Source organism: Pongo abelii, chromosome 3 (assembly GCF_028885655.2).
Source record: "Pongo abelii isolate AG06213 chromosome 3, NHGRI_mPonAbe1-v2.0_pri, whole genome shotgun sequence".
Classification (NCBI taxonomy): Eukaryota; Metazoa; Chordata; class Mammalia; order Primates; family Hominidae; genus Pongo; species Pongo abelii.
In genome coordinates this window covers 140,163,609-140,185,067 of record NC_071988.2, presented here as the reverse complement: position 1 = coordinate 140,185,067, position 21,459 = coordinate 140,163,609, and the positions used below count along the sequence as shown (strand labels likewise).

Below are 21,459 nucleotides of genomic sequence, written 5' to 3'. Positions count from 1 at the left end.
AAGAATGGAATAGGTTTTTTGGAGGAAGATCATAATCCACAGATGTGCCTCACCTGCAGACTCAACCCTAACTACATCACTGTGCGTACACTGGATCATCTTAACTGAGGCAGAGCCTATCACTAGCCTCAAACGCTAGCTGAGTGCTCTTTTTCCCTGAGTATCCATTGTTGCTAATTGGACCTGAAATGTAATGGTTATGTAGTGCGTAAAAATTCCATAATTCACAACCTGTCCAAAATAGAGCTTTCTTTAGTTTTTAATAATTGTCCCCTTCAAGATATGATTTTTAAATATCTTTTAGGAAAAGCCAGTCAAATTCAAGATTCTTCTCTCCATTTCTTCCAAAGGTGGTCATGGCAGTGGACATGAAGTGGTAGGGTAACATCTGTTCTCAGCCATCATCTCTCCTCTGCTGGCATTGGATGAACCTCAACAGGTTCAGTCTTTGTAAAGTGATCTCTAGATTCCACGGTCTAGGCTCCTTTCATGGCCCGTAGTCATCAATCTGTGCAGGTTATTAAATGCCATCTTTGTCCCAGCTGCCAGGTCCCTTTGGATTTAAAAGGCTGTTGTTGGTGATTCCTGCAGCTTATCTGGAGAAATGGAACTTTTATGTGTTCTCCTGTGCCACTGTGGAGCTTGTGCAAACCTAGGTATTTCTACCTAGGATACCACGAGCTATCTCTACCACTTGGAGGGAGGGCCTTTACCATTGGTGGGCAGAGTACATGGAAGAGGTTGCTGCTTTGCAGAGTTTTAAATGGAAAGTAGGGCACAGCTTTCTCTACTGTTTGATCCTCAGACATAAAGATCTCTCATCCGCCATTTTTAGGGCTCAGCTTGGTGTCAAGGAGGAAGGCAGGGGGAGAAGAAACCCAAACTGGTATTTACCTCTCTTTTCCTCTTTGCAGTATTCCTTCATCTCTAGCCAGGCAACTCCATTCTGGGAGTAGAGTGGGAAGGTGGTGGAGGGGAGGTGTAGTCTGGTTTCCCACTTATTTTCTTTCTAGCCTATTATTGATGGTGTAAATCTTGGCTTTAGGTACTTAAATTACTTCCAACTCCCATGCCAATGGCTCTCATGTTTTTTAGTCTGGGGATCCTTTTACATTCTTAAACATTGTTGAGAACCCCAAAGGGCTTTTGTTTATAAAACAAAAGCGTTATATTTATCAATATTATAAATTTATCAATGTTATAGATAACTGTATATAGGTAATATAGAGTTATAGTTTTTAATATTTAATCTATTAGACATTAAAATGGAGAAATTAAAAAACATTAAAAAATAACAAGAACAAACCCATAATAAAGCTATAGTTTTAAAGAAAAAATAGCTATGTTTCCCAAAACAAAAGAAAATGAGAAGAGTGGCATTGTGTTACATTTTGGTAAATTTCTTTAATGTTTGGCTTAATAGAGATTGGATTCTCATATCTATTTCTGCATTCAATTTATTTTGATAGGTTGTTTTGTTGAAGTGTATGAAGAAAATCTGGCCTCATACCCATATGTGTATGGGAAAGGAAAGTATATATTTATATACCCATATGTGGGAAAAGAAAGTATATATTTACAGCCTTTTCAGATAATTGTGGATATTTTTCTTTGATACTACATTCAAAATTGACAAGTGCTATTGTCTTAAAGGATATTTTTGCAATGTGGAATCTGAAATAGATCAATGAACTGTTCATACTGTGCTACATTAAAATCTACAGGTTTATCTTACTCTGAGAATAGACCTTTCACTATTATAACGATTATGCTATGTATATGTATACTGTGTATACTATGTATATGTGTTTTGTGACCTCATGCATTGCTTTTTTGGAAAATGGTTTACTGAGTTATGCTGATCTTTCAAACATTGACACCTTTCATTATATAATGTTAGAAAATTACGTTTTTTAATATCACCACCAATCTCATCAGAAAGATCTTTAAATATGAGTATGCTGTGAAGCTCATGGTGGCAATACAAGTTCTACAAAATTCTAATTTTTACTTGAAAGCTGAAATTTTATAATTGGCAAGAAATACTGTCAATTGTTTTTTGTTGAAGTGAGAGGCTCACTTCGTTCAGTTTTAAGAAAACATTTGCCAATTGCTCAAGTCTAAATAACCATAATTCTCTGTCATTCTTTCAGGTAAAAAGGATGTTCTATGAATAAAGTGGCTAGTTCCACTTGCAGCTCAAACAGCTGCTCAAGGGCTTTTTTTTCAAGACAACCACCTACTTCACATGCTTCAGGCACACTTCACATTTTGTCACACGGAAGATTAAAAAGCATATACTGTAGTGTGGAAATGTAATAATATTAATAATTTTACTGCTTTGTCGAGTCATAAGTGACACTGTTTTAAAAAATGAGTGTGTGATGGTGATGAATACAATAGTACAGATTAATTGTACTGGTTTGATTTATGCTAAAGCACCAGCAGTTTTACCCATTATTGTTATCGCACCGTTAGTATCAATATGAACACAATGACGAAGGCATATAATGAATTCACATTATTATAAAAATCGTTTTGACCTTGCAGACCCCCTAAAGAGGACTGAGGTCTGCTCAAGGTCCACAGGATATATTTTAAAACTATTGTACTGTAGTGCTGACACTCTACACCATGGCAGAGGTCCTGTTTATTAGTTAATCTCTTGGATAATATCCAGTATCTAATGCTGCTTGGATTTCTTGCTTCTGTGGTCCTCCTTCTGGACACAGTTTGTCCTGAATATTTACAGTCTTGATCTTTAAAATGACAAATTATTGTTGTTATACAAGTACAGCAATTAATGCATTTGGAAATAAAAATTTAAATACTTTTCCCTGGTCCTGCACTCTAGTCCCACTTATCAAAGGCAACTTGGTTTTACCATTTGTTTAAGCTCTGCTGATTATCTTCATAATTCCAATTACGTTTTTACCTTTATTAATTTGTCAACTTTAAGCAGTATCTGTTGGCTCCCCACAAGAGGGGGAGACATTTAGCTCATTTACATTACTGTTTCTCACATTCTTGCTTATCTTCCTAATTTTTGAGCATGTATTTATGTTTTTATTTTTGTTTTTAGCTCTTCTTTTGGTTTTGTTTGTGGCTTTAAATAAACGTCAGTGTCTGCTAAACTTAACACAGGCCAAGAGGACCAGGGTGGCTGATCTTTGCAGGTAGATCCCAAAGAGAAGTGAGGGAGATAGGTTGAGCTATTCAAGTGGAATTTCTGCTTCCAGTTTTACCACTTAGATAATTCATTGGTTCCTCCTCTGTGGGAGAGTAGATCAGAGACAGAGTCACATGTTACAATAATTGATCTACTGGCACATGGTAAACAAAGCAGGGAGAAAAGCATTCCCCCTCCTTACCAATGATCACATGTGACTTCCATTGACAGATGTGTAAATTGAGATCAGAAAAGTCACCTACCCCATGTTACTTAGTAAAGAACAGATGTTCAATTATAGTCCAATCTATCTTTTTTGCTATTCTGATTGCACTGAGGACATCCCTGTAAGTAACTGGGAATGAAAACAATGTGGTTTTCTCAGGATGATCACAAGTGGGAGGGAGAATTTATCAATATTATATTTTCATAGCTTTTTATTGTTTTTAAAATTATAATCTTTAAATTATGAAAAATTTGTCAATTTATTCATTTATATGTGAAGCAAGCTTTATTTTTGATAGTATATTTGTTTTGTGGGCTTTTAAAAGTTTTGTTTGCTTTGAAGGATTTACAGTAAGTTCTGAAACGATACACTAAAGCACTAGGAGTATATAGCATGTTGAGCTTCCATTTCTGTTTAATGTGGTTGAAACTGAAAAAAATTTAGATTCAGAATATTATTTATCAAATAGAGAAGGCTCATCTTCTTTGGTCCAACTGTATAAATTATGTATAATATTTAAGAGCAAGGTCTGGTTTCCATTTCAGTTATTGATTTGAAATAGAGCATTTTGGCATCAGAAATGTAGACAGCAGGCATTTCCTACACTTAATGTATTCCCTCAAAACCAAGAAGCAGCTTGATGTAGACAGTTTCACGTAAGATTTGTCACAGATTCTGGGTGCTTTCGAACTATGTCACATTTTATTCAGTGTAATTCACTTTTCTGTATGGTAAAATGTGGGCAAATAACATTCTTTCTAACAATATCTTGGAGACTTTATGCTGTGAGCATTTAATTTGTAAAATTTGCTTTGACTTCCCTGAAAGGGATTGCTTAGTAAATGTGATGACTAATTTTATGTGTCAACTTTGACTGGGTCACAGGGTACCTAGATAGCTGGTGAAACATTATTTCTGGGTGTGGCTATGATGGTGTTTCTGGATGAGATTAACATTTCAATTGGTAGACTGAGTTAAGCAGATTACCCTCCCCAGTGTTGTTGGGCATCATGCGATCCATTAAGGGCATGAATAGAATGAGAAGGTAGAGGAAGGTCTAGTTAACTCTGCCTGGCTACTTGAGCTGAACATTGAACTTCTTCTGTCCTCAGTGCTCATGGGTTTTAGGCCTTCAAACCCAGAGTGCAACACTATTGGCTCTCTGGCTCTTAAGCTTTTGAACTACACCTCTGGCTTTCCTGGGTCTCCAACTTGCAGATGACAGATCATGGGCCTTAAAATCATTTAAAAAGCCAATACCTTATGAGTCTTTATATATGTATGTATGTGTGTGTATGTGTGTATATATATATATATGCTTATATGTGTATATATATATGCTTATATGTGTGTGTGTGTATATATATATATATGTGTGTGTGTGTATATATATATATATGTATCTGCCCCTAGTTCTATTTCTCTGGAGAGCTCTGACTATAGTATAGTAAAAGAGATATTTGACTTGACTCTGGCAAGTGAATGTCTTTTTTAACTTATTGATACTATTCATGATTCCTCTTTCTCTAAGAGATGCTCCAAAGGAAATGGTGAGCATGTAACTAATTCCAACTTCAGTGATTTATTAATTTTTGTATTTATAACTTTTGGAAATAGACTGAGAAGTGATAAAGATGAGGATAGTTACAGGATTAATGGAAGGAGGTTCAACTTATTTATTAGTTTCAGTACTAACAAATAAATGAATAAATTTTACTCTGTAACATTTCTTAAGAGCACTGAGTCTATAGAGAACTCTTATAGACAACCAATTAGGGACAATAAATGGCAAGAACTGGTAGCAGCACTGGTTTGGGGAGAAGTGGCCCTCAAATTTTGTTAGATATCCTTGGCCACAGGTGAAAGGCTTACTCAAAGTAGATTGCAGATTTTTGGGGGGATAGAATCAGAGTGAAACTGTGTGTCTTAGAGTTCTCAAAAAAAGTCGAATTAATAAGGCTGAGAAGTCTCATAATCTGCTGTGCAAGTTGGAGACTGGGTGGTTAACGGTGTAATCCAATCTGAGACTGAAAGCCTGAGGAACAGGGAAGCCAATGCTGTAAATCACAGTCTGAAGGCAGAAGATGAGATGAGATGTCCCAGCTCAATCAGTGAGCTGTGTGTGTGGGAGGCAAGCCTGTGGGGAATTCAGCTGGTGCCCTGAGATAGGGTGGGCTGCAACATGTGAAAAGCTGATGTCTAGAAAAGAAAGGGATTGGAAGAGAGAAAAGAAAATTTGTGGAGAATGAAGATAAATGGCTAACTTTACACTCCCCAAATCCCCCCTCCCTCCTTTTCTTGCAGAGATTATTTTGCCAGATTTTTAGAAAAGAGAGATGAACACCTTTTAAACTCTGAAGAAAGAAATGGGCTCGTTGGTATGGAGCAGAACAGAATACTGGGAGTAAGAAATGCTATAATCATTCCTATTCTGAAGTCCATTTAGTAACAGCTGTGTGATTCTCTTATTCTCTTATTCTAGAGTCCCATAAATGACCTAGAAACTGCATTATATTTATTAGAACTAAAAAAAAAATCACTACAAGTAACATATAAATTTAGGAGGAGAAGGATCTGTGAAAGGTTTTATAAATATAGGATAGATGTATATCCTACTTGAAAATTTTCTATCTCTTCATTTTGAATTATGTTAGTAGTATCTATGTTCCGTAACCACCTCCCACTCACCCTCAGGCCAAAACAATAAAATACCTACTGATTACCTAAAATCACCAGGTCCAAACTCTTCATTTTCCTATCAGTTTATTGTTGTACATATGAGGTACCATGCTACTATCAGAATAATATCCAGGTTTTTTATTTTAAAAAACTCAGAGAAAAAAATGTTTCCAGTAATTTTCATTCAATGTGAATGAGAAGAATATTACAGCTATAAACATTGAAATAACCATTTCATTTCTTCCTGAGGAAGTTTCATATTTTAAACAATGAAAAAGGGAATTCTATACAAAGCTAGTTTTAAATCAGATTATCTCTTATTATTCTCTCATATGTATTTATGTTACTTTCAGATTAGCATATTAACCAGTTGGAGTATATAATGTGGAAAGTATGCATGTCCTCTAGAATTTAATGCTGTCTTCAAGACACATTGAGTGGTCAAAAATCCTTTCACAGGTTTGCTGCTCTAGCTAGCGTAATACATGTACTTGTGAATGAATAAATTTTGGCAAGATCTCTTCGTTTTTCTCCTGTCTTTATACAAACACGGAGTATGTATTTGACATCTATTTAAAAGGATGAGGTGTTCAGTCAACTGGATTTACCTAAACAAAATATGCCATTAGCAGCTTTGCTTAGCAGTTCAAATGTATATCTTACCATTAAAGTATAAATGTATCAGTTTTTCTTTTCTTTTTTTTTTATTAGAATAAATGTTGTTGCCAAATGAAAACATGACACCGTATATAACTGCTGGGGCCTATTCTCATTATGTTTAACTTTCCTAAGCCAGTTTTCTTAAGTTGGTGGAGATGGAAGACTATAGTAATTTTCCTAGCATGTCTGGCATGTGCTGCTGTAAAAGACAGCAGTAAGCATGAAGACTGTGTTTCCCATATTTGTCCAAATGACTTTGATTTTGCTTTTAGAGTCAAGAGTCTTAAAAATTGGTGATTTTTCCAATTTTTTCTGCTAATAGTATATTTAAAAATTAGCATATTCTTTAAGTACATGACACTTTTAAAAAGTAATTATAATGTACATTTAAAATTTTATAGTAAGTGGATCTCACAATTTGTTTTCTAATTAGTAATTGATAGTTTTACCCATTAAAATGACAATGAAAATATTTTTACTATAGGTTTTCCTCTCTTTTTTTCTAATCATACCTTTGATAATATTTTATAAAGGCTTGTAATCATAGCAGGGAATTAATTTACTACTTAAATTTTATGTATATGTACAGTACATTTAAAAATTAAGTAGTCCGGGCATGGTGGCTCACGCTTGTAATCTCGGCACTTTGAGAGGCCGAGCTGGGTGGATCATGAGGTCAGGAGTTCAAGATTAGCCTAGCCAACATGGTGAAACCCTGTCGCTACTAAAAATACAAAAATTACCCGGGTGTGGTGGTGCATGGTTGTAATCCCAGCTACTCAGGAGGCTGAGGCAGGAGAATCACTTGAACCCAGGAGGCAGAGGTTGCAGTGAGCTGAGATCACACCATTGCATTCCAGCCTGGGTGACATAGTGAGACTCTGTCCCCCCCTCAAAAAAAAATTAAGTAAATATTAACAGGAAAATAAGTATGATGTATTCTTTTCTTTTCTGGAAACTTTATTAACCATATATATTATTTACAATTTAAATGTAAATATATTTCAAGAGCATGACTTGCTCATCTTTGTACTTCCTGCATTTAATATAGTAGCTAATCCTTAATTGTACCTATGATCTGTTATCTTCCACCAGAGTGATGGGTGAAATATTTTCAAAAATGGGCCTCTGCTCTGCTTATGTTTCTTTGCCTTATATCAAAAGTATTGCAAACATTAGATTACAAATAATATATTAATTTGTTTTTTGTTATAAATCTCTACTACATTACATAATTTTAATTTGAACTATCTGGGAAAATGCAATTTTTTAATAACCTAAATGTAAATAGCCTAACCACATCATCTAGGGAAACTGTTTTTAGTTTTAGTTTAATAGGTTTTGTTTTGGGGAGCATTAAAGAAAAGCTATTCACATTTAAAAGTCAACCTGTTTCTGGAGATGACACATACCTCAGACTCTAGGCATGCATTTCTGTAGAACTAGTGAGGACTACTGGGATAGATTCACAGCTTACAGCAAGTGGACACAGAATTCTCGATGATACGTTTTTAGACCCCTACAATTTCTCCCCTTTGGAGGATTCAGTCAGTACACTTTACATTGTTGTTTACTGTTTTGGTGTACTCGGTGTGTTTCTATTTACCATCCAACAGCTTTACAGTATATATTTCAGTATAACAATTACGTTGTGATGGAAGAGTTAGTAATTTTTACATATATTCACTAGACTATGTATATGAAAAAATCACTTTTGCTATAGCACTTATTTTTTTTTGGTGCAGATAACGCTCATATATAACCTTTCCACTCTGATCTAGCACAAATTATAATTTACAATTATTTCTAAATACTTAAGTGGATTTAAATTTTGTCAAGCATTTTTCATGGGTGTTATGCTTTTGACATTTTATGCTACATTGTGATGTTTATTTTGCTTCTTGTTTCATAGGACACTTTATAGAATAAAATAATAAGAAAACATCATACAGGCAAACAGTGGTCTAAAAACCTACAGAGACACAATCTTAGTTGATACATAAAAGTGTAAATATTACTATGAAATGGAACAGTTCTGCATTTGTGTTTGATATTTATGTTGGTTGCAGTTGACTTCCACATGAGTGCACAGTAGTCTACAATAATCCCACAGGCTCAGATATGGGTTAAGAGAAAGGCCACAGGCCTCAAGGCTTGTAACACATACTTTTTCTTTTTTTCTAATCATCCATATGCCAGCACATGGAAGAAACTGTTCTTTTTTCTCATTTGAAGAGGTATATTTTTCAACTGCCTTTTGGTAGCTTCTGGAAGCTTTGGAAAAGGTGTGTTCTACATGGACGATGAAGTCTCAAGTTTTCGCTCAGTGCTATCTTACTTTCTGTAGCTCCTGTCTCAGCCAGGATGGAAGAGGCTGACCTAGTTTGTGCAGCAGCTTTGAGAGTTCCACATTGTGATCTCGATAGTAGCTTGACAGAAATGTCCTGCTCTAAGTGGAGAGGAGGAAAAGTCCATTTTATTTTGTTTATTACATTTCATACACTTTGACTACACTACATTTCATACACTTTGAAATAAGTATCAAGTATACCAGATCTGGATTAAAATTTCTATTAAGCATGTGGACTATTTATTTAGCACACGCTATGATATTTTACTGACGGTTTTGGGTACTGGCATTTTTCTTACTAGGAAGAGGCAAATGGCGTGGTGACAGTACTGCCCACTCTAATCCCTCCTACACATTTGTATTTTCATTACCTCTGTGAAGACCTCTTTACTCTTACCTGCTTTGTGGACATTATTTTCACAAAATCAGCCACGCCCTTAAATAAACCCAATATGGATTACTCAGTAACCTTGTTGAGAAGAAAGCATATCCTGAAAAGTTGTGTTTTTCTTATCTTTCTCTACCACCAAATTTAATAAGGTCTGTGTTAGACCAGAGTAAAATAAAATGCTAAGAAAGATATTCTGCAGTGTCTCTTAAACATTTTAGCTTTAATAAATTTACAGGGAAATAGCTTTGACATAAATGCATACGATATATTTTATATTACTTTCTTGAAATACTATAGAAATTGTATGTCAATTTCTTTTGGGAAAAGAAGGGTTGTTTTCAAAGTGCTCATAATCAGCCAAAGAAAATTGGAGTTCTGAAAATGCAGTTTGTTTATCAAAACAACAGAAACTCTCTCTCTCTTCTGTATGTGATTTAATTATGAGTTTATTGAGGACAGACCCTGCATCCATCAGGCAAGGCACAAAAAATAGTCCTCAAGCTTTTGTTAAAGTATTCAAATAAGTTTAGCCCACCTTAGGATCCTCAGACCATCTTAGGGTTCTCAGTTAATGTATTGTGGGGGAAAAATCCCAAATCATATTTTAATTTCTGAGAGCTAAAAAAAATTTACAAATCAAAATCTACTTGCATGCTTATATTGAAGCTACTAACTAGACTAATAATAAATAAAAATATTATTAGCAAATCTTAATATATGTCAAGTAAGCATTAAAGTAAAAATGTGGGGTATAGAAATGGAGAAAACTGTAGCATTAAGTGATCACCATGTCGCCATTCTGAATAGAATAAACAGAAAGTGCTGAATATATACTGCAAAGTGTGTGTCTACATTCCCCAAAGCCTAAATTATCTGCTAGTATGTTAGATGTTGGGAAATACATTGCTTCTTTCATTTTATTAGCATATTAACAGCTAAAAACTTAGTATATTATATCAGTAACTTATATTACTGCCCAGGGCACACTTACTACAACAGAATGACTCAGGCAGTGAAAAAAATAGAATTTTTTTTTTTTGAGTTGGAGTTTCACTCTTGCTGCCCAGGCTAGAGTGCAATGGTGCAATCTGGGCTCATTGTGACCTCTGCCTCTTGTGTTCAAGCGATCCTCCTGCCTCAGCCTCCTGAGTAGTTGGGATTATAGGTGCCTGCCACCATGCCCAGCTAATTTTTTTTTGTATTTTTAGTAGAGATGGGGTTTTATAATGTTGGCCAGGCTGGTCTCGAACTCCTGACCTCAAGTGATCCATCCACCCACCTCGGCCTTCCAAAATGCTGGGATTACAGGCATGAGCCGCCACACTCGGCCAAAAATAGAAATCTTGGTCCTATTTTCACTTTCCAATGGATATATTTCCTGTCTTGGTTTCAGTTAACATTTATACTAAAATTTTTCTGCAGGTATCATTCTTTTTGGAATAAGATATTATCTCTTTGTTCTTATTCAGAACGTCGAATTCTGTTGTTTTCCTTTATTCTCGCATGACAGATAATAATATATTGTGGGTAAAATCAAAACAAGCAACCTACCTGTACTGAAATTGAAATGGCACTTTTAATTTTTAGAAAGGCTGAATTTTGACTTTAACTAGTTTTTTAAGAAAATAGATGATATTATTGGTTACCATTTTGCTGATTTAGTTTGTATTTTTAAGCTCTATGCTTACATCAGAATCCATTGGAGGGTATTTTCTTCCTTTGCTCTTTCCAAGGCATTTTGTTTTACCTTCTTCCAGTAACTGACACCAGAAACCTTTATGAGAGTCAAACCTAAAAAAATAAAAAATACACACAAAAAACCCAGAAAATCATTTTTCAACCAATTTATATGATATGGTGACCAATACATATGATATAGTGACCAATACATAAATATTATATTTGGATAACAATCTATAACCAGAGAAACTGAATTATTTTTTACTATATTCCTTTGCATAAAGTCTTTTGGCATACTTCTAAATTCTGAGTTCATCTGTCATATTTGTGAGTTTGCCAGGTTCCTAACAGAAAAATTGTCAGCACATCTCCTATTAATAGAAATTAATAAGGCTACTTCCTTCGTCTGGAAGGAAAAAAATGCATAAATATTCAAATTTTTTTTAGGGTTTAAAAACAAGTCATTCTTTTTCTTTGTAGGGTTTAAAAACAAGTCAGTCTTCTTCCATGTCTATGGATTTAGATGCTGCTTGTATCATACAACTAGAAGGTAATAGAAGAGAAAAGGTTTCAGTGTATCATGGAGTGATTATTTTTAGGATTCTCTAGCTATAATCCATTTAATTTTCTTCAGAGCTACTTTCTTCTTTTGGTATGAGCTCTGTATTAAAGTAATAGCACCTATAAATGAATTTTTTTCTTTTTTTTTTTTGAGAAGGAGTCTCGGTCTTGTTGCCCAGGCTGGAGTGCAATGGCACAATCTCAGCTCGCCACAACCTCCACCTCCCGGGTTCAAGTGATTCTCCTGCCTCAGCTTCCCAAGTTGCTAGAATTACAGGCATGTGCCACCACGCCCAGCTAATTTTTGTATTTTTAGTAGAGATGGAGTTTCTCCATGTTGGTCAGGCTGGTCTCAAACTCCTGACCTCAGGTGATCTGCCTGTCTCAGCCTCCCAAAGTGCTGGGATTACAGGCGTGAGCCACTGTGCCCAGCCTAAATGAACTTTTTATGCCATAATTATAATAAATAATAATAGCACATTAAAATGTACATTTTATCTTACCAAAATATTTCATATAACTCTTTCTCATTTGAGGTTTCATTTTAACACTAAAGGATATGGTGTGAAGGATTCTTCCCATTTTATAGCATTTAGCATGCTGTTTGGCTTTTGTGAACATTTGCCAAGTATTAGTTGAACACAAAATGAGAAGGGAGAAAATGTTTGTGAAGGTTTATTTACCTTGTACTATACACTTCTTCAATATTCAAGTCATGACTCAAGTCTAGGCCTGCTGATTTTAGGTTCAGGGCCTTTTCTTTTTTACTGGTCTCCAAGTAGGTTTTATATTATTATTCACTGTAAATAAAGCACTAATTTGTATGCTCAGATATAAAAGTGAATGTAATAGCAATGATAATTCCTTTACATAGCTTTTGTTATTCAATAATTATATTGCCATTTTTCTTCTCAATTAGAATTATTTCAGATAACGTTTTTCTTTTGCCTTTAATCTGTTCTACTTCTAGGAATGCTACTTCCAACATTTTGCTTAAAATTATAATGCGAAAACCTGAAATATCTAGGGTGACAGTTTACAAAAAATATGTGCAATGGCTGCACACTTAAAACTACACAACTTTGTTAAGATAAGTTTTAGAAAAAAAGGGAGCTATACCATGCTCATAAATCGGAAGACTAGATACTTTTAAAATACCAAGTCTCTCCAAATTTATCTATAGATTCAGTATGATTCCTATCAAAACTCCAGTGGACTATATTTTAAGTAGAAACAGAAGATTATTCTAAAGTACATTTAAAAATGTAAAGGAAGTAGACAAGCTAAAACAATTTGAAAACAAAGAGCAAAGTTGGAGATCTCATACTATTTAATTTCAAGATTTACTCTAATTCTACAGTAATGAAGATTGTATGGTGTTGGCATCAGTGGACTGATGGATCAGTGGAACAAAATGAAGAGTTCAGAAATAAATCTTCACATCTACAGTCAACTGATTTTCAAAAAATAGCTGCCAAGGTAAGTCAATGGGAAAGGATTAGTCCTTTAAATTTCACAAGAAAAATTGGGTATCTATATGAAAAAGCTGAACATTGACCCTTACCTCATGTTGTATATAAAAATTAACTTGAAATGTATTATTGAGCTAAACTTAAACTATAAAAATTTAAGCTAAAAACTTAAAAATTTGTAACTAAAATTATAAGGCCGAGGCGGGCAGATCATGAGGTCAGGAGATCAAGACCATCCTGGCTAACACAGTGAAATCCCATCTCTACTAAAAATACAAAAAATTAGCCAGGCGTGGTGGCAGGTGCCTGTAGTCCCAGCTACTTGGGAAGCTGAGGCAGGAGAATGGCGTGAACCCAGGTGGCGGAGCTTGCAGTGAGCTGAGATTGTGCCACTGCACTCCAGCCTGGGCGACAAAACAAGACTCTGTCTCAAAAAAATAAAATAAAATAAATAAAAAAAAGTAAATAAATAAAAAATTTATAGCTAAAATTATAAAAATTCTGAAAGAAAACATAGGGAAAAAACCCAGAAAATTTTGCAAACTTGGGTTAGGCAAAGATTTCTTAGGATGAACCATAAGGGAAAAATAATGATAATTTTGAATTTATCAAAATTTAAAATTTTGCTGTCATAAAGACACTTAAGAAAATGAAAGACTGGGAGAAAACATTTGTAAAAAATACATCTAATACAGAACTTGTATTTGGAATATATAACTCACTATGAAAGATAAAAATATCAATAAAAACTGCATAAAAGATTGGAACAGGCTGGATGCAATGGCTCACGCCTATAATCTCAGCACTTTGGGAGGCTGAGGTGGGCAGATCAGCTGAGGTCGGAAGTTCAAGACCAGCCTGACCAACATGGAGAAACCTTGTCTCTACTAAAGATACAAAATTAGCTGGGCATGGGTGGTGCATGCCTGTAATCCCAGCTACTTAGGAGGCTGAGGCAGGAGAATCACTTGAACCTGGGAGGCGGAGGTTGCGGTGAGCCAAGTTTGTGCCATTGCACTCCAGCCTGGGCAACAAGAGTGAAACTCCATCTCAAAAAAAAAAAAAAAAAGATTGGAACAGACACTTCACCAAAGAACACATATGAATGAATGGTCAATGAACAAATGAAAATTTGCTGAACATCATTCATCCTTAAGGAAATACAAATTAAAATTACAAATGAAATAGCACTGTACACTCAGTAGAATGACTGATTTTAAAAATATCCTGTGTTGGCAAAGACGTGGAACAAATAGAATTGTTGGCAGAAATTAAAAATATTACAGACTCTTTGTAAAGTTTCTTAGAAATTAAAATACATAACTACTATATGACCCACCAACCCCATTTCTAGGTTTTTACTTGAAGGCAATGCAAATGTATGTCCACACAACTGTTCACAGTAGCTTTGTTCCTGATAGCCAAAAAATACAAATTACTCATGTCCATCAACCGGTGAAAGGATAAACAAATTGTGGTACATCCATAAAATGGAGTAATATATAACAATAAAAAAGAATTGACTCCTGATAGATGTAGCAACATAGAGGAAACTCAAAATCATTATGCTAAGTGAAAGAAAGTAGCTTGATGATTCCCAGGGGTCAAGGTGAGTAGAAAGTGTTGACTACAGTGGAGCATGATTAAACTTTTTGGATTATACCTTTTTGTTCTATATCTTGATTCTAGTGGTATATACAACTGTATACATTTGTATTCATTGAACTGCACAATTACAATGGGTGATTATATGTAAATTATATATTAACAAAGCACTTAAAATGGTAGTGTGATCTAATGTGTGTGTGTGTGTGTACGTGAGGCTGTAGTCTATATGTAGTTAATCTTGTAGAATTTATAACTCTAGCCCTAAGAAAAGAATGCAAACCTAGATTTCTGCCTCTGTATGACTTTGTGTATTAGAGAGAATAATCACATTCCATTTATGTAAAGCCTGGTTTCTCATCATTATTAGAACAATTGTGTCAGATCAGGACACAACACTTTATGTTTTCATGCTGTTTATATTCTTGTTTGAATCAGTAAGGCAACTGAATAAATTAGTGCTATATTCAGAATTACAAAGAGATCATTAATAAAGACTGTATTATTTAAATAATCTGTACATGAAAGCCTTTGGGAAACTCTAATGCAACATTTCTGGAAGTCTGTGATTGATGTAATATTTTTCATTAACATTTTGCTATCAGCAATTTTCCAAAATTGAATTCTGACTCATTTTAAGTATTCAAGTGATCAAAATTCAGAATCCAGAGCAGCTATTACTTTTTGCTAATATACCTTGCTGTAGATAACGTAACTGGAACATACATATGCTGTGTATTAAAATGAGTAGTCTTCTGAGAGAAAGTTTTTCTAAGAAACACTGAACTCCACACATGCTAAAATTAATAATCAAAAGAAAAATAGGTTTTTCTTTTATGTCGGCGAATTAATTAGATCTTATGCAGCAGGTGTCATGCTGGGCTTCACTGAGAAAAAAAAATTGTGTGTGTAGCTGGCCTAGGCATCTGTATGCATACCCTCATAGGCAATGGTATAAGTGTGTCAGGATGAAAATGAGAAGGAGAAGCTAGAAGGGAAAGCATGTTTATTTACCCAATGGCCTGAGGGACTGGGTCTGGTCCTTCATAGAGAACCATCATACATGAAGGGACTGCTGTTCATTGAAGGTCTTATGAGTTTGGGACACAAGTAATACTATTTCAGACCCCAAATGAAGAAGTCTAATAGAAGATGGAGAAAATCTCCCCACATCTATTCGAAAGCAGCAGTGTTTCTCTGAAGTCTGGTGGAACATCAAGGAAACTATCTTTTTATGTAAGCACTGGCAACCATTTGTCATGGCTGGGGCCCCGCTTTCAAGGCCTTCAGGTAGGGAACATTTTGGAGGAAGTGTTCATATATTGTTTAGTGTCCACTTCTAGGGCTACCCTAACCTGGAAGTGGGGATACTTTGTTCATTGTTGTGTCTCCAGAGTCATGCACATAATAGTTATTCAATAAAATTTTGTTGATTTAAAGAGTAAAACAAGAATGGGTAAGAATGGTTCTTAAGCTTGTATGGAATATCATCTGGGATGTTTAGAAATAACTGTAAAAGACTTGTGGGCAGGGGCACCAAGATTCTCCAATAATTCAACCTCTAAACAGTGACTTTTTTTTTCTTTTTTTCGAGATAGAGTTTTGCTCTTTCACCCAGGCTGGAGTGAAGTGGTGTGATCTTGGCTCACTGCAACCTCAACCTGCTGGGTTCAAGCAATTCTCCTGCCTCAGCCTCCCGAGTTGCTGGGGTTACAGGTGTGCGCCACCACGCCCGGCCAATTTTTGTATTTTTAGTAGAGATGGGGTTCCACCATATTGGTTAGGCTGGTCTTGAACTCCTGACCTCAGGTGATCCACCTGCCTCGACCTCTTAAAGTGTTAGGATTACAGGCGTGAGCCACAGTGCCTGGCTGACATTTTTATATTAATGAAAAAATGACTTTATTTCTACCCTCATGTGGGTTAATCATACAAAACATTCAGATTACACTTAGAAGACTAAAGTATGTCTGAAATGCCTTTACATCGAAAAACCATTTCTATGGGTGAATACTGAAATGAAAATAGCAATTCAGTAAATTTCAAAATCAAAATACCATCATTTAGATATTACTAATATAGGATAGGCATAGCAGTTTTTTAAAATCAGTTCTCTTCTGGCAAACACGTTTATGATTTAAGGAATCATTTTACTGATATGCATTTTATTTTAACAACTTTTTTTAGGTATTATTTACATATTGTTAAATATACAATTCAGCACTATTTAGCGAGTTTATATAGTTGTACAATTATCACCACAATCCGGTTTTAGAACATTTCCACTATCCTTCCAAAACCCCTATTTTTGCAGCCTATTGCAGTCAATCCCTGCTGTCATACCTAGTTCCAGATAAAGTCTTTCTTTCTTTATTTCTTTCATTTTTTTTTAGACAGAGTTTCACTCTTGTCACCCAGGCTGGATTGCAGTGGCGCAATCTTGGCTCACTGCAACCTCCACCTCCTGGGTTCAAGAAATTCTCCTGCCTCAGCCTCCGGAGTAGCTGGGATTAAAAGCGTGCGCCACCACGCCCAGCTAATTTTAGTATTTTTAGTAGAACTGGGGTTTCACCACGTTGGCCAAGCTGGTCTCGAACTCCTGACCTCAGGTGATCTGCCTTCCTCGGCCTCCCAAAGTGCTGGGATTACAGCAATGAGTCACCATGCCCGGCCAGATAAACCTTTTCTAACTCTGCATTTGTCTGTTTTCTGGACATTCCTTTTTTTTTTTTTTTTTTTTTTAAACCCCCCTGGTGTGTGGATATAACAAATCCATTCACCAGTTGACGGACATTTGTATTGTTTCTAGTTTTTAGCTATTATGAATAATGCTATCATTCCCTTACTAGCTTTTATGGACTTAGGTTTTCATTTATTCTGGGGTAGATTCCTAGAAGTGAAATTGGATTGTTGAGTGAGATTCTGTTTAGTTTTTAAGAAACTGCAAAATTGCTTTCCAAAGTGGCCATATATTATGCATTACCATTAGCAGTATATGAGGATTCTAGTTTCTCCACATATTTGCCAACATTTGTGATATGGTTTGGCTCTGTATCCGCACCCAAATCTCACCTTGGATTGTAATAATCCCCACGTGTCAAGGGCGGGACCAGGTGGAGGTAACTGAATCATTGGGGCAGTTTCTCTTGTGATAGTGAATAAGTTCTCGTAAGATCTGATGGTTTTATAAGCATCTGGCATTTCCGCTGCTGGCACTCATTCTCTCTTCTGCCTCCTTGTGAAGAGTTGGTTTCTGCCATAACTGTAAGTTTCCTGAGGCCTTCCCAGCCATGTAAAACTGTGAGTCAATTAAACCTCTTTTCTTTTTCTTTTTTCTCTCTCTCTCTTTTTTTTTTTTTTTTTTTTTTGATGGAGTTTTGCTCTTGTTGCCCAGGTTGGAGTGCAATGGCACAGTCTTGGCTCACTGCAACCTCCACCTCCCAGGTTCAAGTGATTCTCCTGCCTCAGCCTCCCAAGTAGCTGGGACTACAGGTGCCTGCCACCATGCCCGGCTAATTTTTTGAGTTTTTAGTAGAGACGAGTTTCTCCATGTTGACCAGGCTGGTCTTGAACTCCTGACCTCAGGTGACCCATCTGCCACGGCCTCGCAAAGTGCTGGGATTACAGGTGTGAGCCACCCCACCCAACCTAAATCTCGTTTCTTTATAAATTACCTAGTCTCGGGCATTTCTTCATAGCAGCGTGAGAATGGACTAATACAGTAAGTTGGTATTGTCTTTTGGATTATAGCCATTTTAATGGGTATGTAGTGGTATTTCAATGTTATTTTAATTTGCATATCTTTATGATTACATATTTATGAAGAAAAGGGACATCCAGTGCACCTGGAAATGGATTTTATTCATAATAAAATCTGAAACAACTTCCATAGCTCATTTTAAGGTTCTAGTTCTTTTTAAGGAAGCACTTCCTGTTAATATGCTATTCACTATTAAAAATTCACAGTGTTGTTTTTCTGTGGTTCTAACATCCTGTGCCAATATGAAGAGCTTAACAGGTTGGCAGTGTAGGTTCCAGAGAAAAATGATTGAGTTTCAGTCCTGCCTCCTCAACTTACTTGCTGAGTGACCTTTGGCTTAACTTTCCTGTGCCCCAGTTTTTTTTTAATCTGAAAAAATGGAGCTAATTGTATGTATCACACTGTGTTTTTATGAAGAGAGAGATATGTATAGGATATATAAATGTATATTTATTTTGAACTGTTACAACCACTTAAAAATTTATAATAAGAAATTAGAATAGACTATTTTTTTCTTTTCTCTACTCAGCATTTCTAGGTGTTCTTTCATGCCATCCAGAGAACCAGCAGATTTTAGTTACTATGGCTACTATAATTTGCTAATAAGAAAGTTTTAATGTAGTACATTTGTACCAAAATTTATCTACAGTGGGTAGGAAAACAATTCCTGGGCAATATAAATTTGGTTGCCAAGGAAGTTATATTAAAAGGCTATTGAAGTCCTTCTGAATTTTGAAGCAGCTTCAGTCCTTCATGACTTAGCTAACCTTTATCCACAAAACAAACAAACAACTATACTCAACTCTCGGCTTTCAACTTCTCATTGCCCATTTATTGACGTTTTCAAAGTGAATTAGTACTAAAAATTCATATAACATAGTCTGGTTTCATTCATCTTGACAAATAGGTTAACTGACTGAGACATAAAGATGCCAGGTTCAGGTATTTAGCTAACTAGTATTTCTAAACATGAAGACATCTGTCATTGGCATTGATGGCTAGGTATTATTGTGAATAGATGTATTCATGGCAAAACTAAAAGTTCATATTTTTCATTTTAGTGTATACAAATTAGTACAATTCCATGCTAAGCGTTGTTTTTCCTGTCTTATTTCAAATGATTGCTTCAAAACACTATATAACATGTAACACAAAAACTAAAGTAATGTTAATATATTAATCCCATTTAGGATTAAGGGTATGTGGAACAAGAGTTGTAAATTATAATTTACTTGATTGAATGAGAAAGTTCTTATTTATATTTTTAAAGCTTATTTTGCTTATTTCATTCACACAATCACTGAGAAAATCAGATTATTTAACATTAAATATGTCATTTAACACCCATTATAACAGTACTAAGTCATTTTAAGACATCACAGATTCTTCAGTGACTTTGTATATCTTTAGGAGTCTTGAACGCTTTATTTAGCACTGTGGAAAAGAATAAACAAGAATCTTGACATTGGGGACTTATTGTGATTCTTCTTGAAAATAGTTTTGATGCTGAAATTTGCTATATGGAAGATAATAAGTTTAGAGATCTCTTAAATTGGAGTACTCTTTCATGCCAAGATTGCATACTAAAACATTTGTATAGACCTTGCTTCATTCATTTATTCTACTACATGCAAAGCACTAGATTTATGTAGTTAGTTGAGAATTCATATTGGTTTACAGTTTACTATATCCTTAGAGGACTTCCAATGAGAAAAAAAAATTTTTAAGCACCAATGAGATAGTCGTCATTATCACCAGCAGGAAAATAAGAAGAAAAAATAAGAAGCAATACCAAAGTGTACAAAGTATACAAACTGGTATAAATGGCATTTCTGATGATATATATTTTGTACCTGTAGTCATCCTCAGTATTTCCAAAGCACTACAGAAACAGCTATCAGTATAGTTACTCTAACAGGAGTAGCTAAATTGTGAAGACAGCTTTCAGATAAACAACTACAAAGGGCATAGGGTGAAGGATGATCAATTTAGACCCAAGACAATGACATGAAACTTCCAAATATTCTACAACTAGTGCACTGCCAGGTTTTACAAGGTGTGTCAGGCCAATTGATGATTGACAAGAAAATATAAAAATAAATGGAATGGAAACACAGTATCTCCACCTGCAGGGTGAGAGCCTGGGTGGCACTGCTGGAACAGAAACTGTGGTTTCAGGGACTACACATATCTTATCTTGCTATTTCACCCACTGAGCCCCCAACCAGGTTAGAGAATCATATAATCAGTAATTTTAGCTAGACACAGCCCAGGTGCAAACGGACTACAGTTCTTTGTATATAGTATGTTGCTTTGATATTCTCTTAAGTTCACACTGCCTTTTCTCAGCAGTGAAGATGAATAAAAAGCTTGCTGCTGAGCTGGCTGCAGAGGGGACAAATACACAGCATGCAGGTCAAGGACCATCCCATAAGAAAAAGCAACTCTGTCTTTATGGAATACTGTACTTCTTTTTTTCTGAAATACAATGCTTTGCTACATACTCCATAAAAAAGACCCACAGATAACCTAACTTGAAATAGAAAACTGTTTAGAAAATAAAAGCTTTCTTTTCTAAGAGATGCTTAAAAAGATACAGAACAGAAAATGGTCTTGAATTTTTAAGTGCAAACTGAAATCACTCAGCTTTCTTTAAGGTCAAGTTGAATGTTAAATACCTAAGGCCAGTGTCTGTGTTAGTACTTGAACGAAGCTCTACAAAACTCTGACAGTACTCATAGTATAGAAAACACAGAGGTCAGAAGGTTAATAATAACAGCAAAGTATAAATGACTCTTAGGAAGGAAGCTCAAAACTGCAGAGTTCCACCTACTCCTTTGTCCTCTACACCAAAATGCCTCCCTTACGTGTCTCTATATTTGATTTGTAGGAGATATAAGCAGTAT

General features: G+C 35.4%; 1 protein-coding gene across 1 annotated transcript in view; it reads right to left on the bottom strand.

Moving 5' to 3' along the window:
- Positions 1-7,193: 7,193 nt before the first annotated feature.
- NDST3 (N-deacetylase and N-sulfotransferase 3) overlaps positions 7,194-21,459 on the bottom strand; it is a 218,025-nt gene continuing 203,759 nt past the window's right edge. The window contains exons 13-14 of the mRNA XM_024246070.2: positions 11,164-11,266; positions 7,194-9,183 (exon numbers count right to left, since the gene is read on the bottom strand). Of these exons, the coding sequence (XP_024101838.2) occupies positions 9,064-9,183; positions 11,164-11,266 (223 nt within the window). The 3' untranslated portion in view covers positions 7,194-9,063. The remainder of the gene's footprint in view (positions 9,184-11,163; positions 11,267-21,459) is intronic.